Genomic DNA, 26,752 nt, shown 5'->3' with positions numbered 1-26,752 from the left:
GCATATTTTCGGCTAAAATAGCGAAATTCCTAAAAATTTATTTACAAATTCAATATACAAATAACAGCTAATTTTTCAATGAATTTTCATGACATATAACGATTTTTTATAAGATTTTACCTGTGCTAATTCAAGCACATTCGATATTGTTTTTTGCAATGGAAATCGTTTTCCATCATCTCTACATATACCTGTATGTTAGAGGAAAAAAATTTGATAAACTTTACGATAAAAATTGTTAGATTTTTTTTGGGTACAAACCTTTTGTATCATCAAAATTCAATGCAAATGTTACAATACCACCCATTCCTGTTTTTACTACCCATTGAGCTTTAGTTGCAACAGATAATTCATTTTCATAAGCTATCCAATCAAAACCATTGTATGCATATGGCACTTGGCTATGAAAATCAAAATGTTTGATCGTTCCGGGTAATCGTAAAAATTCGCAAACATGTGTATAGTTCATTTTGCCTTTACCGATACCTGGTCCACTAGCCGGTACATTGATCATATTCTGGCCAATCGGTACAACCAGATTATAAGTTCGTGCATATGTTGGAACACCGATCATTATTTTTCGTAATGGCATTCCACTATTTGCCCAATATGTTGCCGTCCATGCCTGAACAATTTTAAATCATCAAAATTTATTAAATGAATCTAATTTGATAATTTGTCCAAAAGAAAAACATACCACATTCAATGTACTAAAATATGCATTATCATTCGATCGAGGATATAGTGGAGAATGATGACCAGTATATGGTTTATCTGGTCGATAATAATGAAAATCATAGGACATTAAATTGACAAAATCGACAAATCTATTTGAATAGCAATTGATTAACAAGTAAAAAAAATTATAATAGAATAAATAAACAAATATAATGCACTTACTTTCCAATTTCTGGTATAATATATGAAGTGCTAGCAATCATTAATGGTGCACCAACAGCAAGTGAAACTATAAATGATCCTTGATTAATATCATTTTGCCAAACTAGTTTAGCCATCTTTCGAAGATCTTTTAGAAAAAGTACCAGATTCTGTTTGTCACTTGATAAGCCTGGTGTACGAAAACCTGGAAATTCCCAATCAATATCGATACCATCGAAATTGAATTCCGTACAAATATCCAATATGGAAATAATAAAACGTTCACGTGTACGATTCGTACTTGTTACGATGGAAAACATTGCACCACCAAGATCACCAATCGAAAGCATTACTTTTAGTTTTGGATATTGAAGTTTCATCATTGTCGCTCGTCGATAACGTTCAGTATCTTCTAATGGTTTTTGTGCCACAACCAGACCATTAGTCGAAATTCTTGCATAACCAACAATCAAATGTGAACAAATATGTAATTCTAATTGATTCATTTCAATATGACCATCTTTACCGACGTTCAATAATAGATAACAAACACGTTTAAATCGATGAGCGACAAGAATTTTTCCATCAATACGATTGTCATCTTTAATTTGATGAAGCAATTCTTCATTGATTTCTTCAGGAGCAGTTTTGTTGTCATCGCTATCATTATCATCATCTTCATCTTCATCATTATTTTTATTCAGATGTGTTTCAAATGATTCATCAGTAATCGATGTCGATTTAATAGCATTCAAATTATGATTATTTAGATTGTCCATCGGATTCACCTGATAATTGTCAATTTTGCTAGCATTAATCACTTTTAAGATATGCCAGAAAAATTCTTTAGGAATCTCATCGACAAGATTTTTATTCCATGTCATTGGTGACATCGTTGTTGTTGTAGTCGTTGTTGATGGTGGTGATAATGATGATAAAAATAACGGCGGAATAGTTGTATTTGATTCTAGTGTTGCAAGAAACGAATTGAAATTGGCAAGAAAATCTGAATTTATTGGAAATGTTAGTTGAGTTGTTGTCGGCATATCATCATCGATATCTGATTCAGTTTTCATATCAGTTAATATCGATGTTGTTTCTTGTTCGTATTCTTCTGTTGTGGTTAATTCCAAATCCGAGGGTACATCATCTTCATCATTATCATTATTATCACTTTCTTCTTCTGTAACGGGTAAAGTTGATTCTTCTAAACCTTCTGGTGATGTAGTCGTTGTTGATAGATCAATCGGTGATTCAATATTGATAGCTGGAATAACGATTCCTTTGGATAAACGAAAATTTGGTGATTTTGGATGACATCTGACTCCAGCCATTCTTTTTTGACCAAATTTCTCCAAATTTTTTATTAGTTTTAATTTTATTCAATGTTACATTGCAAAAATTAGCTTCGAATTCATCGATATCCGATGATACTTGAATTTTTTTCGGTGATAAACCTATTGTGGTTTTTGTTTTCATTTGTTTCTTTATCGGTTTTTCGATTCGCTTCTTGTTTTTTCTAGGTTTTTCATTCTTGATGGAATCCTTTTTTTCATCATTGCCATCGTCATCATTATCTTTATCATCAGCATCATTATCATTAGAAAGAATGGGCACTTTAGGTGTTGCAAATCGGAAATTATCTTTTTGTCGTTCAGTAGTACGACGCCATGATTGATTTGGTGATGGTCGACGATTCTGTGATGTTGAAATTTTTCGATCGTCTCGTATTCTTTTTGGTTCGATTTTTATTTTATTTTTAATCACAGGTTTTCGATTACGAACTGTATCTGAATTTCTTCGCAAAAATGGAAAAGAATTTTTAAATTTTTCTTTCAATCTATTCTGTGCATATTGTAATGGAGTTAAATCGAATTTGATCATTCTTTTTGTTAATCGATGACGACTAATTGATTTTCGTCGTAGATTTTGAATTTTATTTTTTGTTGCTGCAAACATTCGTTTTGGTGATATTCGATTTCGTATACTTCCTTTTGAATTATCATCAATATCATTATCATCATAATCTTCTTCTAGTTCATCATTTTCCTCTTCATTAGCTTCATTTCCATTATCGACGCTATCATCATCATCATCTTCATCATAATCTACCTCTTCATAAAGATCACTATTTTTTCTTTTTTTCTCAATTTCTTCATCCTCTTCTGGTTCATCATCTTCCATTAAAGGTTCGGATGATTGTTTTAAAGGATTAAGATAATCATATTTAACAGTTTCTTTTAAATTATTATCATCACCATCCTTAACATAATGAATGTCATATGGTTGTTCATATTGAAGCCTTTGATCATCAATACCAGGTTGATGTTGTGATGAAACTTCATAATATTTTATGTTTGGATCATTCGGATCTATAATTGGTGTATATTGTTGTTGATGTTGTTGTTGTTGAATGTATTGATTGTTTTCCGGTGAATTTTGTAATAGCGATGGCAATAGATGATTTGGTTGCATTGTCGGTGATGTTGCGGCTGATCGCAACAATGTTGTCAATGAATTCAGAACATTCATTTGATCGATTGTCGATGATGGTAATGAAGTTGATTGCGATTGTTGTTGTGACTGTTGTGTTGGATTAACACTACCTACTTGACTAAGTAATTGAACAATTCTTGGATCAAGATTGGCTAATAATTGTAAACTATCCGTTATTGAATTGCTTTCTTTATTCATCATAACCGATGATGATGATGATGATGCTGATGTTGCATGTGATTGATCATTATTATTATTATTATTATTATTGTTATTGATCAATAATGATAATTGATCAATTGATGATGGTGATTGATGAATTGAATTCAAAGAATTTGTTGATGAAGATTGTGGTGGCATTATTTGCTGAAAACTTTTACGTAATTTATCATTAGTTAAATTCGGTATCGCTTTATCTAGAAATGATCGCCACATTGTTAATGTAATTCCTTGCATAAATAATAATGATACAAGCATGGGCATTGAGCCCGTCAATAATCCTAGAACCATTTTAGCACTTTAGCTTTCATTTAACAGAATGAAAACAATACGAAACAATTAATTATGGCTGTTTTTTTCTTGGAACACACATTCACTAGATTTTTAAAATGACACTATGAATATCATAACATGATTATAATCAAGTTGATTCAAATCTAAATTTCTGGATACATTCATCAAAAGTATCACATCGAATCAATATTGTTGTTGTTGTTGTTGCGTAAATCACAGTTTCAATTGAACTGCTTCGGATAAATAAATTTTTTTTTTGCTATCAAAAAATGGCTAAATTTGTGATTGATTCCCATTCACATGCATAAAATTTACTATAATTCAGCACTGAACCAATTTTACATAGTCAAATATTGTGAACCAGTTTCTCAACATTATTTGTTATTTCAAAAAAACCCCAACAAGTGATTGAAACGGTATTGTTGATTATGATGATAATTAATAATAATGATTGCGTGATCAGAAAATATTGAATCCTATACTATTTTTGATCATAATTTCAATTCGATCTTTTTTTTGATCAACTTTATTTGTTTTTCATCTTTCATTAAGCAAAAAAAAACGGACGAATGTTTGAATTTTCATGTCAGACACTTTACATTGATTTGATTTGATTCGATTCAATTCATTCACTAAAAGGTATTCTCCCACGGCATGAGTACAGTAATTATAATTATAACGATAACGAAGATGATGATGATTATTATTATTAAAATAATTAATTATCGGTGTAGAAAATTTTCCGAAAGTAAAAATAAATCATCAATTTTTTTTTTGAATCGAATACAATGTATTCCATTATAATGAGAAAAAATAGTTCCAAAATTTTCTATCCCTTTCCCCTTATACCATAAAAAGCAAAGATTTTATCATTATGCTGAAAAAAATTCAAAAAATTTCAACATTATTTAAAAAAAAACTTGAAATTTTCAAAAAAAATCGTGAAAAACTTTCCAGAAAAATGATAGGATTTCTGGAAATTATTCTGCCACAAATTCGTATACACAAAATATTATTTCACGATGTTTTGTTTTTGTCCTTTTTTTCTTTCATCATCATTATCATCATCATCAACAAACTTGTTAGTTGAATTGAAAATGATTACGGTATTCAATTTATCCTTAATATATAATTTCATTATTTAATTCTATTCTTTTTTTTTCTTTTTGATTATTGTTTTTGTTCTTGATTCTATCTTTTGTTTTAATTCTGTGAAAAAAATAAAAGAAAATTTTTTCTTTGATTTAAAACTAGTGATTAAAATTGAATTTTTTTTTTCATTTATAAAAGAATCGATCGATCTTTTATTGATAAATTTTAAAAACAATAAGTAATTATTATTCTACAATAATGAGCAGTGTGGCTAAAGCTTGGAAGGTTTGTTTTGTTATTCTATTTTTCATTGAAAAAAAAAGAATTCTAAAAACAATCAATAATTGATATTCAATATAGGTAATTAAACCTCATGTGCCTTTGATTCAATTCAAAAAAGGAGGTAATACAAAAAACTTAATATTTATTGATGTTATTGTATTTATTATTGTATTTAAAACCACAAAATAAAAAACTAGGTCGATTAACGAATAATCAAAAAACACATGGATCAACTGCATCGAATACAAAGATATTGATTGATGATACACAATTACCGGCACGATATCAACGTAAACCGATGACCGAATTGGAAATGCAATTGATTGAGGTTAGAATTGATTGTTATTTTTTTTTTGTCCAAATCAAATTTTCTAATTGAATATTTTTTTTCACACAGAATGGTGGTGTTCCTTTATGATGATAATCGAATCGAATTATTGTTGTTGTAGTTTGCCTTTGATCGAATGTTCAGAAAAATTAAACACTTATAGAAATTATTTAAATTGAAAAAAATATAATTTAATTTATAATGATATAAAAATTTTCACAAAAAAATAATCTATAAATCTCTTGCGTTTTAATATAAAAAAGTATTAGAATCAAAATAATGATTGTCAATTGCTATCACTTGAATCGAATTTAGATTTCGATCAAATATTTAATGTACCGATTGAAGCCATTTGAAATCCTTTTGCTACATGTGCCGGATATGTAGCTACGATTTTAATTGGAAAATCCCATGTCATTACTTGCACATTCAATTGTCTTGGTGCCAATGTTTGTATACCATCTTCAGTTTCTGTACAAAGATTAATCGTTGAATTCTGTTGTTTTTGATTATTTTCAATTACAAAGCTAAAATGTAGATTCCATTTAAGTGAAATTAGATTATTTGCAAATGATGGTGTTAATGTAAATGGTATTGACAATATCATTGGCGATTGATCCATATTCAAACAACATTCATGAAAACGTGTATGATTTGCTAGATTAATTCTTGATTTCGTTGTCGTTGATGATGATGAAACAGAATAATGTTCGGCAATTGTTTCTTCACTTTGTAATACAACCGAATAACGGATACATTTTACTAAACCTTCAGTGAAATCAAATAAACCAATAATATCTTCACCAAGACGATAAACAGTTTTAAATATAAAAAATTTGGCCACTTTTCCAAACGTACTGGTTATGTTAAAATTATGAGGTATTCGATGTCCGGCAAGATATTCGATACGATGTAATGCAATATCGAATGGTGTTCCATGATCTTTTGATTCATCATCAAATGTCAGTGAATTATTCGTACTGGTACAACTTTTACTATCATCATCATTTTCATTCAACGAATTTTCTGTACCGTTTGATTGATCATTGTTTGTTGATAATGATGGAAATCCATCAACTGTCAATATACGAATCGGTATTTTTAATAGATAAATTGGTGAACCTATACGTTGAGCACCGATACTTAATTTGTAATAATATTTCAATCTATTACTGGAATATGAAGGGTTCAGATTGGAAGGCAATGTTTCAGTGTAAATAAATGTTTGACTTTGATGGGGTTCAAGTTGTAGATCGCAGAATAAAATTTTTGGTTTGGATGCATAAATGATGATGCCACGTTCGCCTCGAACTAATGATTCATGAAACGAAGTATCATTCGATGAATAGGTTTCGAAAGCAATTGAATTTCGCTTATTTTTCATATAATTTCCATTATGATTTATTAATTTACAATCAAGATTTTCGTCAATAATTCGTTGACAATCGATCTGCGATTCATCCACAGTACAGAAACAATGTAGCTGTACATTCGCCCAACAAATTCTTTCAACAGAATTATTGGCAACATTATTTTTTCGATTACTAATACTTCCATTAGGTATTGAACCATTCTCATTTGTTCGTGGAATATTTTTCAATGTGATTAGACATTGGACTGTTTCTTGGACAAAATATACAGGACCTCGTAAAAGTTTGGCTTGAATTTCAATCATTTTCGTTGAATGATAATTATGAATTTAATTACATTGAATTTGTAAAAATTTTCCATTAGATTTAAAATTAATAATGACCATTATTCATTCACAAAAAAAACTTGTTTACGTTGCGATATTCATTGAAATGTAAGAAAAAAACTCGGACTAAGAAACAATCACGGGAAAATTCGGTAACATTGTTTATGAAGAGTTTGGTCAACGTGAGATTTGACAATTTTCGCTGTTTTTTTACGAATTAAAGTTGATTTGAATTCGTAATTTGTTTTTAGAAAAAATGATGGACAAAGAAACAAGATGTCCCAATTGTGGTACGACCAAATATGCAAATGTCAATCTGCGTATGATGGTCAATGTTTGTGGCCATTCTTTATGTGAATCTTGTGTTGAACTATTGTTCGTCAAAGGAGCGGCTAAATGCCCCACTTGTCAGGTATTATTGAAACGAGTTCAATTTCGAATTCAACTTTATGATGATGAAACAGTGGAAAAAGATCTTGAAATTCGTCGTCGTTTGCTAAAAGATTTAAGCCTGAAAGAAGATGATTTCGATTCACTTAAAGAATACAATGATTATCTAGAATTATTCGAAACATTTGTTTATAATTTGGCTAATGATATCGATATTCTTGAAACGAATCGACAAATCGAACAATTTAAAATTGATAATGCAGACAGACTGGCTAAAAGTAGAAACAAAATCTCCAAAGACATGGAACTAATACAACAATTGCTTGAGGAAGAATTAACCGAACAAGGTAATCGTTCAATGATGGATATGGAAGATGATACGAATCTTGCTGCACAAAAAGTTGCAAAATATAAAGAAAATTTACTTGATGCATTAGTTCAATCCGATATGCCAGCTGAATTGATATTAAAAACACATCAAAAGCAAGCTGAAAATGAATTGGCTGCTATTGATGAAATGGAACAAAAACGTCAACAAGAAACTTTGCGAGTAAAACGCCAGCAAAAAGTGATCACATCAACTGGTGTTCGTTTGGGTCAGAATGCCAAAGCGTTGGCCAAAGAATTTGATGATGAAATTCAAGGTGAACGATTTATTTATGTACCACTTAAAATGCCAAATGTTGGTCCACCATGTCCAACACCACGAACAATTGAACAAAAACAATATCAACAACATGTACGTGCCGCTGGACCATCCGAATTGGCCGGTGGTTTTCTTTCTATCTATCCATGTCAACGTGCTCTACAAGAAGCTATTATGGATTTAACATTTGTACCTCGTATCATGGAATCTAATTAATAATTGTTCATTTTCCAAAAAAAACAATCAACCTGTGATCTTTATCAATCATTTTTTTAATTAATTTGAAAAAATATGTTAAATTAAATTATCTCATAATGTCTATAATGTATATTTTGAGTTTACAATTTTTTAATTTAAAAAAAATTTCTCTTCTCAAAAAAATTTGCTAGAAAGCATAGTGAATCGAGCATAGAAAATGATTATCTATAATTTTGAAAATAATTGAAATTAATTGTATTCCTGATAATCATTATTAATTTACCTTGAAAAAAACAAATTTAGTTAATACGATAGTTGGTCCAATACGCATACCCCATGGTATATTACTGACAATACGATGATAAAAATTCATTAAATTGAATTTAAATCTATTCATTTGATGGACTTTATTTGTTATTTGAATTGTTTGTTCTAATGATGGTCGAATTAGATTTATTTGTTGATTAAATTTTGATATAATGTACATTAACAATAGAATAACGAACAATTCTACCGCTAACATATAGTAGAACATCAACATCATTGACCAATGACCATTTGTCATACATTTTAAAGAATAAATCGTGAATTGACTGGATATAAATCCGGTGATCAATGCCAATAGGATTAATTTTGATACATATTTTTGAATATCTTCGGTCAAAACAATTAAACGTGTATATAATGAAAATGATTTGATTAGATGAATTTCGACACGATGTTTCGTACGTGGAAATTTTTTACGAGATTTTAATCGTACAATTATTGATCGATAAATATTTAAATTTTTATTAATATTATTGATCAATTGTTTTGATATTTTCATCAACGACATGAATGTAAAACAACCCAAAAATGTTGGCATAAAGAAAAATATTAATGAATTAATACCGACACTCATAACATGAAAACAAATTGCCCGACAAATTATTTGCCAAATGGGTCTAGTACGAAAACTTTCATCCAATTTATAAAATTGAAGATAGATTGAAAACACAACTGTAATGAATTATGATATTGTATGTAGTGAAATAAATAAGGAACAAAACCAAATATAAAAATTCAATAAAACTTACGATGAAAAGGTTGTATAAAATAATAAAATTTAATAAAAAAAAATTTAAATTTAGAAAAAAATTTTCTAATCATTGAATGACCATAATTCAATATTATCAAAGTTGATAAAGAATATTCGGAAAATTTTTGTGGAATTGTCAACAAAATTTGTTCATTTCGTTCAATCTCACTCCAACATTGAATCATTGTACAAAATCCTAGCGACAATCTTAAATTGTACGTATAATATAATGAAAACCATAACATTATTAGACAAAAAGTTATCAATAACGAAGCATTTATTATTATCGTTTTGTCAACATTATCAATGATAACGAATAGATCGCCAACAATAAAAGGAATCGTTTCATTAAAATCAATTAATTTGAAACCTTTTATAGAATAGTATAACACTGGAAATACCGAAATAGCGAAACGTATTCGTTCTTTTATTGGAATCGTAATTTTTGATGATTTTTGATTGGTTTTCAATGAATAAATCATAACATGATAGTCATATACGGTACCATATTTGTCCGGTGTATATGAACTTAAATAAAATGCGGATGCAAAATAATAAATACTTTGCATAAAATTATTGACTTTCATTTTTTTGGAATAGAAATTCAGTAGCAATGATAAAATCATTCGAATAAAAGTCGTAAAAATGAAAAAAAAATTTGTAACAAGAACAAAATATTGAATGCATTTTCATGTGACTTTAGTTGAAAAACGGAAACAAAATTTGCTCAAAATGAAAAAAAATAATCAATACAATCTACTCATGAAACGAATGTATGCTTGTTATGTATCATTGATCATCTCCTAAGTGATTATTGAATAAAAAAACATTTTAATGAAATAACAAAAAAATACATTTTTTTCATAGTTTTTCGATCGAATAATTTACCTTGATGAAATAAGATCAGATGAAATTCTTTTCTACTACTTCCAAAATCCCTATTATATAAGACAAAACTTTAAAAGAACGACAACAAACGAAATGAATGAAAATGATTGATTGCAACCAACAAAAAAAAACCTAATTGAATGACAATCCTTTTCATTCAGCAAATGAATCCATAATTATTCTGTCTTTAAATTAATTGAATAAATGTCATTAATTTTGTTGTTTAATTCTTCATTGAAACTATGGATACAACATATAAATTGAAAATGTTTTGTTTGTTTGTTTTATAAAAAAATAAAAATAAAATTATTTTAAAGGATAAAGTACAAATCTAAATTGATTACGAAATGTCCTTTTTTTCAATTGCATTTTAACTTTCTAAAAACAAGTGTGTGTTTGTGTTTTACCCTTTTTTTCTTTTAATGAATTTATTTAATCGAAAAATTTATCGATTTTTCGAAACTTTCCGTATGAAGGTTGAATGTTTTTTTTTCTCCATAATGTACCTTTTTGGATTCATTCCATTCTTATGATTGATGTTTGAATAATTTATGAGATAGAATTGTAATACGGAAATAATATATGATGATCTAGATTTGTTATTCAATAATGATTAGTTTTAAAAAAATTATAATATTAATTAAATTATTATGAAAAATGAATGAAGTTTTTTATTTACCTTTGCAAAGATGATTTTCGTTAATACATTAATAGGTCCAATTTTTAAACCGAATGGTTTGGTATTAATCATATTTTGATTGATAATCATCATTTTAAATTTAAAATATTTATTTGATGTTTGATTCGTTTGTATTAATGTATGACGTATATTAGTGTGTATTGAATTCAATCTTGTATTATATAATGAAATGGTATATGAAATTAAAATTATTATAACATGTTCAATAATGAGTAGATAATATAGTATAATGCCAACGGAAATTTTATCTCCTTTTATTTCTTTTATAGAATAAATAGTGAATTGACTGGTCATGAATGTAAAAATAATTGACCATAATATCATTCTTGATGCATATAATCCAACTTGTTCGGTAAAAATAATCAATCGTGCATACAATTCGAATAATTTCAATAATCGTATTTCACTTAATCGTATACAAAAAATATATTTTTGTTTCATAATATAATATTTATATTTAGCAAGTATTACATCGATTTTCATACGGATCTGATTAATTGTTTTGTAACCGGTCCAAACAGAATAAATTCCATATAATGATATACTGTAGAAAAATGTTAGAAAGAAATTGATTGATACGCATAACAAGTATATTGATATTGCTCTGATTATTAACTGCCATAATGGTATTGTTTCAATAAATTCTCCTAACCGAAAAAGATGTAGCAATAGATTGAGAAAGACTAAAACATCGACAGAAAAGATGAAAGAAAAATTTTTTGTTTGTTCAATTATGATAATTGTGAATAATGAGACTTACAATGGAAAATTTGCATTATACAAAAGAAACGGTCAAAAAATTGTTTGAAATTTTCATGATTATATGACAATATTTTAGATATATATTTCAGGAAGTTGCTTGATGAATTTGTTAATTCATCGTATTTATCAATGAAACTTGGATCAATATCTTTTTCATTTATGAATATTATAAATATACGAAATGCATTTGAACGTTTAGTGTTAAACATATCGTATGCAACAATCAAGGCGACCACAAGAGTAAGCCATATAAATAATGACTTCATTATACTTAATTCGTTCAAATGATCTGGCAAAATGATGGTAATATCGCCAAGTAAAAAGCGTTCAGTTTTGGTATAATGGATTAATTCAAGACCAGATGTCATATAAAATAATGAAAAAAATATGAGAAGTAGAAATCGAAACTGTTCTAATCGTGGTAATGATAACCATAAACATTTTGAATAATTAAGTAATAGAAATTTTGCATAAAAACTACTAATAGAATTATAATATTTAGATGAATATGAACTCAGAAAGAAATGTGATAGAATAGTATAAATTGATTTTAGAATTCGGTCAATCATTTTTTACTTATTTCTTTGTGAATGTTCTTGTTGGAACAAAAATTCTGATGATAATGACATAATTTTTTTCGTGTTCAATTTTAAAAGCACAAAAAATGAGTCAAGAAATAGCTTCAATAATATTATCATTATGTTTGTTTTAAATTAAACATAAAAAAAATTACAACCAAAACTTTAAAATGAATGGCAAAATATTTGAATTTATGAAATTAAAAAATGATTGATTGCAATAAAAAAAAGCCAACCAAATTACTAATTTTTCTCATTTGGTATTATTGATTTTTATTTGAAAATATTTTGTTGTAGTTTTTTTAACATCGAAACTATGGATACTATATTTAAAGTATACTCATTTAACAATTATGTTTATATGATAAAATTATTATCAATTTATTTGGAATAATGAAAAAATATGAAAGAAGGGAGTGAGAGAATAAAGAACAAATCTACATTGATTACGAAATTTGGAATGCTTTTTCTTTTGACAATATTTTAACTTTCAAAAATAAATGAAAGTATATGTTTTACCCTTTTTTTCTTGATAAATTTATTCATTTAGAAAATTTATCGATTTTTTCGTTTTTTCTTTCCATATGGCAAGGTTGAAAGTTATTTCCTTCTTTCTGTGACTTTTTTCGATTCATCAAATATTTTATGGTTGATATTTGAATAGTTTATGAGTTTGTATTCAATAATTATTCTATTAAATGATAAATAATTTTAATTATAAAAGTGTAAAAGTGTAAAACATGAATTTTAATGAAGAATTTCGCAAAGATTTAAATTAGATTTGTAATTAATTTTTAATCGATAATTTGAATGTTAACAATGTGAAACGTGCATAAATTATGATGAGCTTAGAAAATAAAATAAATGAATAAGTAAATAAAAACCAATCAATAATAAATTAATATTTTATGTTTAATTATCGACCTACTTTGAAAAACACCCATGTTGTCAATACAGTAATCGAACCAATTTTGATTCCCCATGGTTTAATATTGATCATACGTTGATAAATTGTAGCCATATATAAACGAAAATGAAAACTTGTTGAATGATTTGCATGGCTTATTGTATCTTCAATCAGGAAACGAAACGAATTAATTTTTGCATTAACTCTTGATATAAAATATGTCATCAGAATCATTATAGAATAATCTAATAGTAAACAATAATAAATAAAAACTTTAACAACATATTTATCTTCATTAATATTTTTTTGAAAAGCAATAACCATATTGCTGGCTAGAAATGCTGTCAACAATGCCCATAAAATTAATGTGGAAAAATAATTTTGAATATCTTCACTTAGTATGATGAAACGAACATACATATTAAACGAACAGATTAATTTACGTTCTACAATCGATATCAATTGCATTCTTTTTTTAGTCTTTTATATCACAATTATTATCTGTTAATAATCGTAATCGTTTTGTCCATTGAATAATATCTGAACGTAATTGTTTAATGAAATCAAATGCCAACATTACAAAATGACCACCAATCAACAATGGACAATGCATGAATGTAAAATAAAAATTAAATAAACAACAAATTAATTGTAATGAAATGGCTCGGATTATAATCTGCCATAATGGATGAGTATGATAAAATATTTCCAAATTGACAAGATGTGCAAATATATTGATAAATACTATAACGAAATAATTTTTTGAAAAAATCATTTGGCTAAAAAGAATAAAGCAAAACAAAAAAAATACTTACAATAGAATACAGCATTTTGAATGTAGAAACGATTAAAGAATTGTTTATATATAGCTACACTAATTGATGTTTTTTTACTAATATAATCAAGAAATATGATTGTATTGGAAGAGAAACGAGAATATTTTTGTCGAAATATATCCAATGTTGTTTTATTTGTTTCAGCTTCATATGAATAAAGTATGATTGTACGAAATGATAATGACGAATTCGTATTAAATGATATATAAACAATGAATATCAATGTACAAAAACTGAATAAAAGCATTATTGCAGCAATTTTTTCCGTTTTTCTTGCCTGATTACTCAAAAGTAACAATATATCACCAGCTATAAATCGAATATCATCAGGATATTCGATTAGATCGAAACCAAATGTTGTGTAATAAAAAATTATGATAAACGCTAGAAAAAATTGAAAACGTTCTTTGACAGATAAAGATATCAGAAAACATTTGGATGGTTTCAACAATAAAAATTTACTATGATGATCATAGATTGAACCACCTGAATAAGAACTTAAATAAAGAAATGATTGAATGCAATAGAATTGATTTAAATAATGGTCAAAATAAGCTTGCAGTAGTGATTTATTAAACATTTTTCTTATAATCTGAAATTGAACAACCATTTTGATCTTCAAACAACAACAAAAGATACAATGAATCTATTTGATAAAATTTTATACAGGAAAAAATGGTTCAAATATTTTCTTCTGTAATCATATCGATTTTTAATTATGAATACGAGTTTCGTAACTATTCGTTTAGTAAATCGATTTCGTTAAGACAATAAGTTCACTTTTTCAATATTATGAATGAAAAAATGTTCTAGACTTTTTCAAGATTCTTTATTTCTAGATTTTTGTTTCATCTCTCAAATCCATTCAAAAAACGTTTCATATTTCCAAAAAAAATCGATTCCATTTTTTCATTACACAACATTAAGTAAATATTTAAATTTTAGTTTTAAACAAAATGAATGAAAAGTTATTTATTTATGAATTAAATCAACAAAATGTGCTCTGCTGCTATATGGTCTTCAATTTTATTTTACTGTTATAATTCATTCATGATTTTGACTTTTTTTTTGTTCATTTAAACAATTTGTTGGTTAGCATAACAAAACGAATGTAGAAAATGATCATCTAGACAAAATAAAAACAAGAAAAAAAATATCATAATTATAATCTTTGAATAGGAAAAACAAAATTCTACCTTTGCGAAAACGACTCGTGTCAATACGGTAAACGGTCCAAGTTTCATACCCCATTTATTTTTGCTAACCATTCGTTCATATATAAACAATAAATGTAATTTGAAACAACTATCCGATATAGAATTTGTATACCAAATTGTTTTTTGTAAAAAATAACCAAATGAATTAAGTTTGGTATTCAATTTCGAAATCCAATATGTCAATATTAATAGATTTGAATAATTAAGTAATAGATAATAATAAAATAAAGCACGCAATAGATATTGATCAGAACGAACATTTTCAATACAACTCCAAACAAATTGATTGATTACAAAGGCAATGATTATTGCCATAAAAATTAATCGTGAATAATATGGTTCAATCTGTTCAACGAACAAGTGTAACCGTATGTACATTAAATAACTATGTAGAATATGTTTTTCTTTCATTTTATTCAACATAGTGGTATGATTTTTTTTCGATATTCGATTGATTCTCAAATTTTTTAATGAATTAACGAAATCTGTGTGAAAAATATTGATGACACGAAATCCCAGCATAATAACATAGTAGCCAATCATAATTGGACAATATATAAATGTTAATAAGAAATCAATAGAAATACAGGTAATTTGAAATCCAAATACACGTCCAATAACTTGCCATAATGGTTTTGTTTGTATGAATTTATCCAATTTAATCAGATGTCCTAAACAATTGACCTCAACTGTTTATAAAAATAAAAATAATAAAATATTAAACAAAATTTTAATCCAAATATGTAATTGAACTTACAATGAACTAATCTTGCCAAACAATAGAATTTATTGAATGATGATTTAAATTCAACAAATTTCGGATCAAATCTTTGCCGAAGATAATCAAAAAGTATGACTGTTGATCGTGAAAATTCTATTTCATCGGCCACAAATTTATCCAAAATTTTATTATTTGTTTCATATTCATATGAATACATAATAAACGTTCGAAATGCTTTCGATATTTCGGTATTGAACGATTGATAAATAGTAAAACCAATGGTAATTAGAGCGAACATAACAAACGATGAATAAATACGTCGTAATGAACCATATTTAACCTCGGTAATTAGATTAAAATCACCAACTAAAAATTCAATCGTATCACTATAATGAATAAGATCGAAGCCTGAAGTTGCATAATAAAATGTGACAAATATTAATAACAGAAAACAGATTTTTTCTTCGCGTGGTAAATTTGATTTAAAATATTTGTGTGGATGATTATCCAGTAGAAAAAAACTTGTATGATAGTTATAAATAGATCCATGTTTTGTCGATGAAAAAGATCGGATATAAAATGGTGATAATCGACAATACATACGAAATAAATAATCATCTATTAGTTTAGACATTCTGATTCGGATAAATGTCATCACTTTATTTTCTGGTTCTTAAATGATTGGATTGAAATTTCTATAAAGAAGAAAATGTTTTCAACTTGTCAACCCTTCAAAAAACAAGAATTTTTCTTATGTTGTTTTGGTAACGAATAAACTTTTTCTAGAAAAATGTATAATGATTTATGAATGTTTTTAAGATAGCCTACATCATTAATTGAATTCATTTCAAAAAAAAACAAAAACTAAAAATTCCAAATTGACATTTAACATTTCTAATTTTGTTTTCCTTCTATAACAACATGTGTGAAAGTATTAAAAATTTCATGAACAATTTACTTTCAATAATTTTAATAATTAACGATGTAGTAGGTATGAAAGAAAATTGGTTGGCTAGCAAACGGATCGATTATAACAATTGCGTCATATTTTCGAATGACTAGAACGTTTTTTTTCACCATTACATGAATGTCGATTTTTTCCCATTCTTAACTCATTATACATACAGATATTTTAAGAATTAAAAAAAACTCAAATGAAAAAAAATTGTTTAATTAAATATTTTTTACCTTAAAAAAATTCAAAATATAATTACAATATTTGTTTGTTTCTGGTAAGTAGTAATAAACTTTTTTGTGTAATTTTTGATGTTGATAATCATTAAATATTTAAAAAGGGAAGAAAAATTAACGATAAAGAATTTGAAACAAAAGTTTAAAAATTAATTTTTTTTTGTTAATTAAAATTGTTGAAAAAATTATTGATTAAATGTTCCACCATGTAATATGAGAAATGAATCCCGTTTAATATTAAACAATGCATGACTTTTACCCATTTTATGGCTAAATTTTATTCTTGAACGTTTTTTTTCACGTTCAAAATCATGTAGATTAATACGGCCATCGGTAAAACGAAATATTTTTGGCCATGAAGCAATAGTCGGAAAATTGGCATCAAATTCATTACCAGTTGGTAAAATTTCATTGGCAAAAATTGGCTTTGAAGATGGTGGCTGTACAACAGGTACTAATGGTTTACCACCATTTAATCGACGTTCCAATGGTGCATCCAAATCACCAATATCATTATCAATATGATTCGAATGTAATGGTGGCCCATTAGATAATTGTGCCATAAATTTGTCAAAAAATAATGGCATCATTTGATGTAATGTTGGTGGAAATCCTTGATTCGTTATTCCTGGATTGAAAATTACATGATTTTGTGATTGTGGTGGTTGCTGTTGTTGTATTGATGGCTGATTATGATTATTATTATTGTTGTTGTTGTTTATATTTTTTGGATGAAAATTATTCTGTCCACTACCGCCATTATTGTTATTATTATTATTATTATTGTTCATATTATTATTGTTATTGTTATTATTTTTCAAACGTGAAGGTTTAAATTCATCATCCATTTCAAGATCATTGATCGATACATCTTCTGCAGATAAACCACGATTATTCATATTGTTATTATTATTCATTTTAAATGAATTAAAATTTCGACCACGAGATGATTCAATTATTTCACCGAAACGACGTTTAAATTCATTTCGATTATTTGATATATTATTGTCATTATTGAATGAATCATCTCGTTTATTGATCATCGAATTATTTTCAATAATTTCTACCATATTAGCATCAGTAACATTTGGTTTAGTCAATATAAATCCTTCATCATTACTGAGCAATGGTAATCGTTTATGAAACATCATTAAACGTTGATGAGAATCCAGTTGATCACGTTGATTAGTATCAATTGGATGATTGGTAATCAATGGTGATGCAGTAGTCAATGTCATCATTCGTCCAGATGTAGATTGTTGTGTAACTGATTGATTTGTTGGTTTTGTTGATGTTTCTGTTCGTGTTAAACGTTTCAATTCGATCACCGGTACTGACCAGTGCAATTCATTGTCATTTTTATTGCGATGTTGAGTATCGGATTTTTGTGGATATCGAAGATGATTAAAATCATTATGATTGTTAGCAGATCGTGCAGTATTTGTTCGTCGCATAAAAGGTCGTAAAACATGATCGCCGGATTTCGATGTTTGATATGGGTTTTGTTCATCAACAAAAGTTTGTGTATTGGAATTGAATGGTGTATTTATCGATACGAGATCAGACGATTGATGATATTGATTTGGATGATATAGATTAGATCCATTATAATAATTAGTATAAATAATTTTATTTGTTTTTGGTTCGACAAGTTTAGTCATCATTAACATTTTCAAACGAGGATTTACTTCATTCGATTTGGCAATTGTTGAATGTTCTGGTTGATTATCATTGTTTGATTGTTGATTAAAAAATCTATTATTATTGTTTTGATATGAATTTGGTGGCGGTAAAATGATCGATGTTAGACCATCATTTGATTCGCTAGAATCTAATGGCATAATAACTGTTCCTAAATTTTCACCCATATCATAATCATCACCATATGTTTCATTATAATGTGTTGTATTCACATCGAAACTATCCTCAAACATTAGATCAACGTTTAAATCACTGAATTGTTTAAGATTTGGTGACATTTTTGTTTTCTTTTTATTCTTTTTTACAAGTTGATAGGTTGTTGTTATGTTCATTGTTGGTGATTTATCATTCCAAACAGCTAATGTATCACTATTATTTTGTACGATTGATGGCAATAGATTTTTTGGCTTAACAATAAACGTAGCTAATGGCCGTATTGATCTAATATTGGAAATTTTTTTCATATGAAAATCTTTAATCATATTTTTCTGTTGATTTTGTTGTAAATTATTTGTTTTTGTTTGTAAAATTCTGACATTTTGATGATAAGGATGATGATGATTTGAGATTCGTTGCTGTCCAAAAACAACAACAAAATTATGACTAAACAAAGATATCATGATTGTCATTATGATTAGAATCAATATGGATGATGGTTGGTTTGATGATGATGATGATGATGATGGTGATATTAATGATGTAATAAATGATGGCCGTTTTTGGTGATATTGATGATGATGATGATGATGATAATTTGACAAAAATCCAGCTTTGACATTCAAATCATCACTATTATTATTAAATTTTTGTCGAATAAAATGTTTTAACATTTTGTTTTTATCAATAACATTATTATTTTGAATCCTAAACATTAAGGATTCTTTTTGATCCTGTAAATAAAAAGAAAATAAAATTGAAAATTAGTAAAAAAAATGACAAAATACAAAATAAAAAGATTATAATATAATGTGATAATTGTCGTTAATTTAATTTTATATTTCGTTGACGATGATAATTGGTGAAGAAATTAGTGGCAATTTTTTTTGACCATTGAAAACATTCAAGGAAGATAGAAATAGTAAACAACGTACCACAATATTTTGTTGCAGAAAACAAAAAGATAAAGAGAGAAAAAAGAATGAAGAAGCTATTATATATTAATAGATTATATAGTCATTTTCAGCTATTTTAATGATGATGGTCATCATCAATAATCAACACAGGTAGTTTTTAAAGATAATTTTATATTCTAACACGAACAACAACAACAACTAATACAAAATACGGATGAAATTAAAAAAAAACCACAAAACAAGGAATGAAAAAATATGATAATTTTTTTTTTTTGGAAAACAAAAAATATATCCATCATCATCATCATCATATCAACAACAATAATAATTTCATGAGAAATTATTTTTCATTTATAAAACTATCATCATTATATTCAGTTAACCAAACATTTTGACAATGATGATGATGATGATGGCAAAATCATGAAAAAAAATGTTTATAAATCTTTTTTTCTTTCATATTTGTTTCAGTACATGTATATATGTGTTGGATTAAAGCAAAAAATTTTAATTTTCAATTTGTTTCGAAAATAAAAAGGTAGATTGGAAACGTTGTTACTAAAATGAAACAGGAAAAAAAATGAATGAAGAGAAATTCATAAATAATGTGTGTGTGTGGACATCGAGGACAATGATGATTGGAAAAAAAAAGTTGGAACAGGATTCAAAATGTTCAACTATGACGATTATGATCAACAACAAAAAAATGATTCAATTATATGAACAGACCTTTCTTTACGAAAAAAAATGAATGATACTAATCTCACTGAGTGATGCATCATCATTTATTTGTTACAAGATTGAAATTTTATATTGAACATGTCATTTTTACTTAATTTGATCTGTTGTGGATTAAAATCCTTTTTTTCCCTATGTAATAAAATATTTTGTAGCGAATGTCAAATGTCCGTCAATTGGCCGTCAAATCAAATTGTACACATATACAGAAAAGATATTCAGGGACATTTTATTTTAGCTCTAAATTTTTCGTTTGCTCCCAAATTTTTATTTTATTTCAATTTCGTAAAATATTTAAATTTTATTTTTCTTCTTTTCGTTTCTCTAATGGTCACAAATGAAAATGGAACAAAAACGAAAAAAAAACATGATGATGATTGTCGAAAAAACAATGTGAATTGTTTTCAAATTTTCACATCCTCTATATATTATATTCTCTATTGTCCATAATTAGTCAATCAACTTGACACTTATCATTATCATAATATAATTATTATGAAATTGAAAAAAAAGAAAACATTTTACCAAATTTGATGACATTTACACGTACACCAAAAAAAAGTGATGACTAATTTAAAAATTACCAAATGGAGCAAATTTTCAAATAGAAAACAAAAATCAAAAGAAAATAGATTCACGATGTGGATTTATTTGGTTTGAATCACGATAATGTTGATAATGTTGGATCGAATACGAAACAATAACTCATTTAGTCATCAAAACTTCTTTGTTCTTGTTTATTTTCATTCTTTTGTTGTCTGTTCAATTTCAATCTTAAACAGAGTTTATTTCGTCAATAAACACTGTAAATCGTGAATATGAACAAAACAAAACAAAACAAATCAAATTCAAAGAATCCATGGCCATGAATCAAGTTAATAAAAAAAGAAATAGAAAATCTACTCGAATGTCGAAGCTTATTTTATTGATGATGATGATAATCATGGCAATCGACTTTTATTTCTGAATTCATTTCGAATCCTCTTTAAATCTAATTAAATTTGTGGTGTGTGAAGAGAAACAAAAAAAAATTCCCTAAATCAATGATGATCAAAATGGATGATTTGGAAAAAAAATTTCACCTTGTGTGCTATATTGATTTACATATTGTATTTATTTAGTTTTGTTTTCAAGTATATTAAAACATCACATTATTTCATTGATGGTGATACTAAATTCAACAAGGATAAATATTGATTGATGTTTTCGATTGTCAAATATTTTTTCATTGAATTATGAATTTTGTAATTAAATTTTTAAATTTTAAATTTTTGTTTGTTTGTTAAATTTCAAAACAAAGTTCATGAACAGAATTAATCAATGATTTATGACTTTATTTTGGATTTTCTTTTTTTTTTTGAAAATTTGAAAAATGTTTCAAATTTCTTAATCATCGTTGATGATGTTAATATGACGAAATGTAATGACAAACAAGTTTAGTTTTTTTTTGGTTTATGTCAGATATATTTCTCAACTTTCATTATTCAATTAATCAATTGGAAAAATCAACAAAAATAAGGACGAAAAAATAATTGAATTATCGATTATCTATTAATGTTTGAGAAAATCTTTATGATATGAAAAGTTTTTTTCTGTTGTTTGAAACAAAGAAAAAAAATCACAAATCTATTACGGAAATGAACAATAATAATGATAGTAATCATCATCATAATCTATAATAAAGAAAATAAAACATGTAAGAAGAAAATTTTATTTACGAAATAAACAACAAAAAAAAAAAAAACGAGAAGAGATGAATATCATCAATTAGTTAAGATGATGATGATTATATTGTGATTTCATCATAAGCATCATCATCAAATAATATAAATCCTTATCGAAACTGATCAGCATTATTTATGAATATTATATTATCCAATACTGAATGGAAAAAAAGGAAAAATCATAAACAAACAAACACGAATTTGATGAATGATAAACAAATAAATTCAAAATATACAATCATCGATACAAGGTGAATTGAAAGTGTATTGTTTTTTTGAAAAAAAATGTTCAAACAAAGATACCACAATGTTTCAAACATTGTATGGCGAAACATGTGTGTTTGGGTTTTTCTTGATACTTTTACTTGATGGATTTTTGATTTCAAAGTTTTTGTTTTCTTTTCCATTTTTTTCAATCACATTTTGGTTCATTTTTTGTTTGTTTGTTTCGCTCATAGTTTTTTTTGTTATTGTACCATTTGTATTTTGGTCGGAAACTGACTATATTTAGTCATCAAATGTATTGATTGTATATATGACATCGACAATCATCAACATGGACAACAACAAAAGTGAACCATGAATGATGACGTTGAATAAAACATGCTGTGAAAAAAAATGGAATGGACAAAACAAAATTCGTGAGACTCGATTCATTTATGATGATGATGATAAATATTATTAAACAATGAGAGAAAAAAAACAATAATATTTTCAATTAGATCGAATCATTACTGAAATCAATGAAACAATTTAGCAAGGTTTTCGTACAGTTATCATCATCAACCCGAATAAATATAGTGAATGAAACATGTTATGATTGTTTGTTTTGTTGATTGATTTTGATTGATCGATAAATGAAAAAAAAGGTAAAAATTTTTTTTCCTATCGATATTGAGAAACTAAATAAGGAAATAGAAATGAAAATGGTTAAAAAATAAGCATGAAAATAATATTCATAATCAAATGATATGAATAAATATCAATATTTCAATCGAATTCATCGATAATAATAATTATTATTATTTGAACATAGACAATTTCGTGATTTTTTTTGGGAAAAAAATCGTTGACAAATGAAAAAAAAACAAACAAAATTTTAACAGATTGAAAAGACAAAATTGGCTAGATGAGAAAACTTTCTTGAATCGAAAAGAAAAGTATAAAACTGAATGAATGAATGAATGGGGAAATGGAGAAATAAACATTTTCTATGCGTAGATCACATCTGTTTTATGTACAATTATTATGTTATCCAATGATTATTATGATGATGATGATCAATTTGTAACAATGTGGATAATGATAAATCCATTCAAGACATATGACCAAAAGCGAAAACGAAAACGAAGAAAAAAACTTTCTTTCAACTAAACGATGGATGATAATCTTTGTCCATTTTTGCCCGTTAAGCATTAGCAATAAAATAAAATGAGAATCATATAATCATATCATTATCTCTACTATATAATATCATCCTGATTATTGTTCGGGTAGAGCTTGGATAATATGGATTTTTTTTCACTTCGTTTTGTTACAAACAAACACGGCATACAGTTGAATAAAGGATAAATGGAAAAAGGAAAATGCAAGTGGAAAAAAAAGAAAAAGTGGCATATAAGTTTATGACATCCACAACAAGAACAACAAGCGGACAAGATTGTGTGATGTGTGTTTGTATACAATGAAATTATGGTTTGGTTTGTTTTGTTTGTACGTTAGAAAAAAAGTGTTAAATATTCACTTTTGAATAGTTGCCGTTTCAGAACGAAGTAAAAAAAACGATAAAGATGGAACCTTATCATCATCATCATCCCAAAAAATTGATAATTATATAATGATATAATGTGTAGAGAAAACTCCACTCCTTTCATATCAACGGAATGATGATTAATGTATCAAATTGAGTTGAATTATAACTGTCGATAAATGATGATGATGATGGTGGTGGTCATCATCGAAACAAGTTATCAACAAGTGTACCACTTGTTGATAGATGTTTTATGTGTATGTTTTTGGTTTGGAGAATGAAACAATTCAATAACCAAAAAAAAACAAACAAACAATTGTTCAGCAAAACAGACTGATGGATTATATTCGAACAAAATCAAGATAAAAAACGAGAGAAAAATGAAATCACTTTCTTCATAAATTTTGCGAATTGATGAGAAACGGATTTGTAATAATTAATTAAAGATGTTTTTCGACTTTGAATTTTTGGCCCCTTTTTTTGAAATGTTTTTTCATTTTTTCACTAATTTGACCTAGACAATTATAATTTGTTAATTATTATCATCCATATTTGTTTTTCAAGTTTAGTTATGTTTGTTTTTTTAGCGGTCAAACATTCGACTTTTTTTCTATCATCAAATGATGTTCGACATGTTTTTTGAGAATGGTGGTCAGAAATTTTGTTCGGAAAAAAATCAAGACCTACAATGATCGGAAAATATTGCTGAAATCATCGTGATCAAATGAAGGCAAAATAAATGAAAGGACCTTACCATTTTTTTTCACTAATTGATGTGTGTCGACAATTTAATCGTGCAAATAACGAAAGAAAAACAACAAGAAGAAAAAAAATTTATCATTGAAAAGTTTCTTTTCTTTCGTCGGATGTCAACAACAATCACAAGGTGATTATTGTGATTTATTGCAATTTTCGAATTCAATGAAAATTATATAAACAAAAGAAAAATGAAAAGTTTAAAACAAAACAAAACTTATGAAATCATTATTCGAATCAACAACAAAAAAAAATTGTTAAAATCATCGATAATGTTTGATCAATATGATTTTAACGAGAAAAATAAAAACTTTCATTGTGATCAAAGAGTTGAACACAACATTAAAAGAAAATTAATGGAATGCGGAAACATTGATAAAAATCGATTATTCAGTAAAGGATGTTGTGTAATTGTTTTTATGATTCAAAAAAGGATCCTAAATTCAATGATAAAGGTTTCATTTCATTCCAAAAAAAAACAAAACAATGGAAACTGCTTTAGTCAATCGAATTCTGTCATAAAAAATAATCATCATTTGTAGCCGAAAATTTACAATAGATTTGAATGAAATGTTTGATAATTGATTGATAAATTTTGTAATAGTTTTTTTCTCATTTGGTCTTTCCTGAACTTACCTGATGATTTGTCAATATAATTTTGGAATGATTTTCATGTTGTTGTTGTGATGACAACAATTTAGCCATATAATGGCCATCATCATTCTTTTTATTATTATTATGATCATTATGGCGATTTTTATGATTAGGATAACTTACATCAATATTCAAACAATTGGTAATCATTTTTTTATTAGGATTTATAAATTTTCTTCGTTTATCTTTATAGTTACGATATGTTACCGATGACATAATCGATGATGATGATGATGATTGTAATGTTGTGTTCATATTCAGATTATTCAATAGTTTTGTTTTGTTTTTTTCTTAAATTATCAATTTCATTCATTTATCATGATCGTAAACTATTGAAAAAAAGAAATCATTAAAATTACATTTTTTTTCTTCTTCAACACAAAAAAAAAATAAAACATTTGTTTTCACAATGAATGAAACAAAACATTAGTATTTCACAACAATTTTGATTGATCGGATTGAATCACCGATAATCATCGATTCATTTGTTGATCGTTATCAATGATGACATTATCATTTTTGAAAAATTTTCATTAGTTAAAACCATTGAATAATACACAAAACGAATTGAAAATGTCGTTGTGCGTGCGTATGTCATATCAACAAATGAATGAATGAAAGAATGAAAGAATGAAACGACATTGCTTAAGATGAAAACAATAAAGAGGAAAAGGGGCCAACTTTGAAGAAGAAAGAAAAAACAAGAAGAAAGGTGTGTTTTTGAAATGAAAAAAAAATTGTCTGTGTATAACTGTTATGTATATGATGATCTTGAGAATGAGAGAGAGAAAAAAAACAAAAAAGATGTTTATTTGGAACAGAAACATCAACATACACACAAAATGAAATGTAAAAGCTACAGCGATACGGACTTTTGGATATTTTCTTGTTCCAAACAAGAAAAAATAGAAAAATTAACAAAATAATTACGACAATTAAATGGAATCGTCTGTGGCTA

General features: G+C 26.7%; 8 protein-coding genes across 11 annotated transcripts; 2 read left to right on the top strand and 6 right to left on the bottom strand.

The window, feature by feature from the left end:
* Positions 1-2: 2 nt before the first annotated feature.
* Positions 3-4,134, bottom strand: LOC113798109 (uncharacterized). The gene is given in 5 exon segments (XM_027348598.2): positions 3-191; positions 262-625; positions 698-827; positions 901-2,177; positions 2,179-4,134. Coding segments are annotated over 5 exon segments (3,594 nt in total). The 5' UTR covers positions 3,886-4,134; the 3' UTR covers positions 3-75.
* Positions 4,135-4,874: 740 nt separating this feature from the next.
* On the top strand, positions 4,875-5,820 carry LOC142646407 (uncharacterized). Of its 2 annotated transcripts, none has more exons than XM_075825248.1 (5): positions 4,875-4,994; positions 5,116-5,265; positions 5,341-5,383; positions 5,460-5,590; positions 5,660-5,820. In XM_075825248.1, the coding sequence occupies exons 2-5, from the start codon at positions 5,239-5,241 to the stop codon at positions 5,678-5,680; spliced, it is 222 nt and encodes a 73-aa protein (XP_075681363.1). In that variant the 5' UTR covers positions 4,875-4,994; positions 5,116-5,238; the 3' UTR covers positions 5,681-5,820. The 2 variants fall into 2 exon arrangements, with proteins under 2 accessions (XP_075681363.1, XP_075681364.1); XM_075825249.1 differs by having other exon boundaries at positions 4,950-4,994; positions 5,179-5,265.
* Positions 5,757-7,407, bottom strand: LOC113797545 (RAB6A-GEF complex partner protein 2). The gene has a single exon (XM_027347952.2). It carries the CDS (start codon positions 7,263-7,265, stop codon positions 5,913-5,915), a length of 1,353 nt encoding a protein of 450 aa, XP_027203753.2. The 5' UTR covers positions 7,266-7,407; the 3' UTR covers positions 5,757-5,912.
* Positions 7,408-7,427: 20 nt separating this feature from the next.
* Positions 7,428-8,650, top strand: Mat1 (CDK-activating kinase assembly factor). Its single transcript, XM_027347963.2, has one exon. It carries the CDS (start codon positions 7,543-7,545, stop codon positions 8,536-8,538), a length of 996 nt encoding a protein of 331 aa, XP_027203764.2. The 5' UTR covers positions 7,428-7,542; the 3' UTR covers positions 8,539-8,650.
* LOC113797565 (uncharacterized) lies at positions 8,640-9,409 on the bottom strand. Its single transcript, XM_027347975.2, has 2 exons — positions 8,804-9,409; positions 8,640-8,745 (listed from the first exon to the last, which is right to left on the bottom strand). The coding sequence occupies exons 1-2, from the start codon at positions 9,383-9,385 to the stop codon at positions 8,695-8,697; spliced, it is 633 nt and encodes a 210-aa protein (XP_027203776.2). The 5' UTR covers positions 9,386-9,409; the 3' UTR covers positions 8,640-8,694.
* Positions 9,410-13,197: 3,788 nt separating this feature from the next.
* Positions 13,198-13,900, bottom strand: LOC113797672 (uncharacterized). The gene is made up of 2 exons (XM_027348093.2): positions 13,455-13,900; positions 13,198-13,373 (listed from the first exon to the last, which is right to left on the bottom strand). Exons 1-2 carry the CDS (start codon positions 13,851-13,853, stop codon positions 13,314-13,316), a joined length of 459 nt encoding a protein of 152 aa, XP_027203894.2. The 5' UTR covers positions 13,854-13,900; the 3' UTR covers positions 13,198-13,313.
* Positions 13,901-15,256: 1,356 nt separating this feature from the next.
* Positions 15,257-16,841, bottom strand: LOC113797683 (uncharacterized). The gene is made up of 3 exons (XM_075825038.1): positions 16,244-16,841; positions 15,466-16,175; positions 15,257-15,395 (listed from the first exon to the last, which is right to left on the bottom strand). The coding sequence occupies exons 1-3, from the start codon at positions 16,839-16,841 to the stop codon at positions 15,342-15,344; spliced, it is 1,362 nt and encodes a 453-aa protein (XP_075681153.1). The 3' UTR covers positions 15,257-15,341.
* Positions 16,842-17,362: 521 nt separating this feature from the next.
* Positions 17,363-26,399, bottom strand: LOC113798047 (uncharacterized). 3 transcript variants are annotated; one of them, XM_027348528.2, is made up of 2 exons: positions 25,777-26,399; positions 17,363-19,989 (listed from the first exon to the last, which is right to left on the bottom strand). In XM_027348528.2, exons 1-2 carry the CDS (start codon positions 26,047-26,049, stop codon positions 17,584-17,586), a joined length of 2,679 nt encoding a protein of 892 aa, XP_027204329.2. In that variant the 5' UTR covers positions 26,050-26,399; the 3' UTR covers positions 17,363-17,583. The 3 variants fall into 3 exon arrangements, with proteins under 3 accessions (XP_027204329.2, XP_027204330.2, XP_075681166.1); XM_027348529.2 differs by having other exon boundaries at positions 25,918-26,175; XM_075825051.1 differs by lacking the exon at positions 25,777-26,399 and adding an exon at positions 20,191-20,389.
* Between the last annotated feature and the right edge of the window lie 353 nt (positions 26,400-26,752).

Source organism: Dermatophagoides pteronyssinus, unplaced genomic scaffold, assembly GCF_027571235.1.
Source record: "Dermatophagoides pteronyssinus isolate colony J.1.1.1.1 unplaced genomic scaffold, Derpt_VIB-CSIC_2022.12 sq0003, whole genome shotgun sequence".
In the NCBI taxonomy this organism is placed as follows: domain Eukaryota; kingdom Metazoa; phylum Arthropoda; class Arachnida; order Sarcoptiformes; family Pyroglyphidae; genus Dermatophagoides; species Dermatophagoides pteronyssinus.
Note: the sequence above shows the minus strand (reverse complement) of the source record. Positions and strands in the feature narration are given on the sequence as shown.

What these genes read in the sequence shown, in the direction of transcription:
- LOC142646407 (XM_075825248.1), top strand. Translation starts at nt 5,239, where the DNA reads ATGAGCAGTGTGGCTAAAGCTTGGAAG. An exon ending in GTGTGGCTAAAGCTTGGAAG is followed by an intron (nt 5,266 to 5,340) that starts GTTTGTTTTGTT and finishes TATTCAATATAG; the next exon opens with GTAATTAAACCTCATGTGCC. An exon ending in TGGAAATGCAATTGATTGAG is followed by an intron (nt 5,591 to 5,659) that starts GTTAGAATTGAT and finishes TTTTTCACACAG; the next exon opens with AATGGTGGTGTTCCTTTATG.
- LOC113797545 (XM_027347952.2), bottom strand. Translation starts at nt 7,265, where the DNA reads ATGATTGAAATTCAAGCCAAACTTTTACGAGGTCCTGTATATTTTGTC.
- Mat1 (XM_027347963.2), top strand. Translation starts at nt 7,543, where the DNA reads ATGATGGACAAAGAAACAAGATGTCCCAATTGTGGTACGACCAAATAT.
- LOC113797565 (XM_027347975.2), bottom strand. Translation starts at nt 9,385, where the DNA reads ATGCCAACATTTTTGGGTTGTTTTACATTCATGTCGTTGATGAAAATA. An exon ending in CTAAATTTGTTTTTTTCAAG is followed by an intron (nt 8,746 to 8,803) that starts GTAAATTAATAA and finishes TCAAAATTATAG; the next exon opens with ATAATCATTTTCTATGCTCG.
- LOC113797672 (XM_027348093.2), bottom strand. Translation starts at nt 13,853, where the DNA reads ATGTATGTTCGTTTCATCATACTAAGTGAAGATATTCAAAATTATTTT. An exon ending in CAACATGGGTGTTTTTCAAA is followed by an intron (nt 13,374 to 13,454) that starts GTAGGTCGATAA and finishes TTATTTTCTAAG; the next exon opens with CTCATCATAATTTATGCACG.
- LOC113797683 (XM_075825038.1), bottom strand. Translation starts at nt 16,841, where the DNA reads ATGTCTAAACTAATAGATGATTATTTATTTCGTATGTATTGTCGATTA. An exon ending in TTTGGCAAGATTAGTTCATT is followed by an intron (nt 16,176 to 16,243) that starts GTAAGTTCAATT and finishes TTTTATAAACAG; the next exon opens with TTGAGGTCAATTGTTTAGGA. An exon ending in CACGAGTCGTTTTCGCAAAG is followed by an intron (nt 15,396 to 15,465) that starts GTAGAATTTTGT and finishes TATTTTGTCTAG; the next exon opens with ATGATCATTTTCTACATTCG.
- LOC113798047 (XM_027348528.2), bottom strand. Translation starts at nt 26,049, where the DNA reads ATGAACACAACATTACAATCATCATCATCATCATCGATTATGTCATCG. An exon ending in TTATATTGACAAATCATCAG is followed by an intron (nt 19,990 to 25,776) that starts GTAAGTTCAGGA and finishes TTTTATTTACAG; the next exon opens with GATCAAAAAGAATCCTTAAT.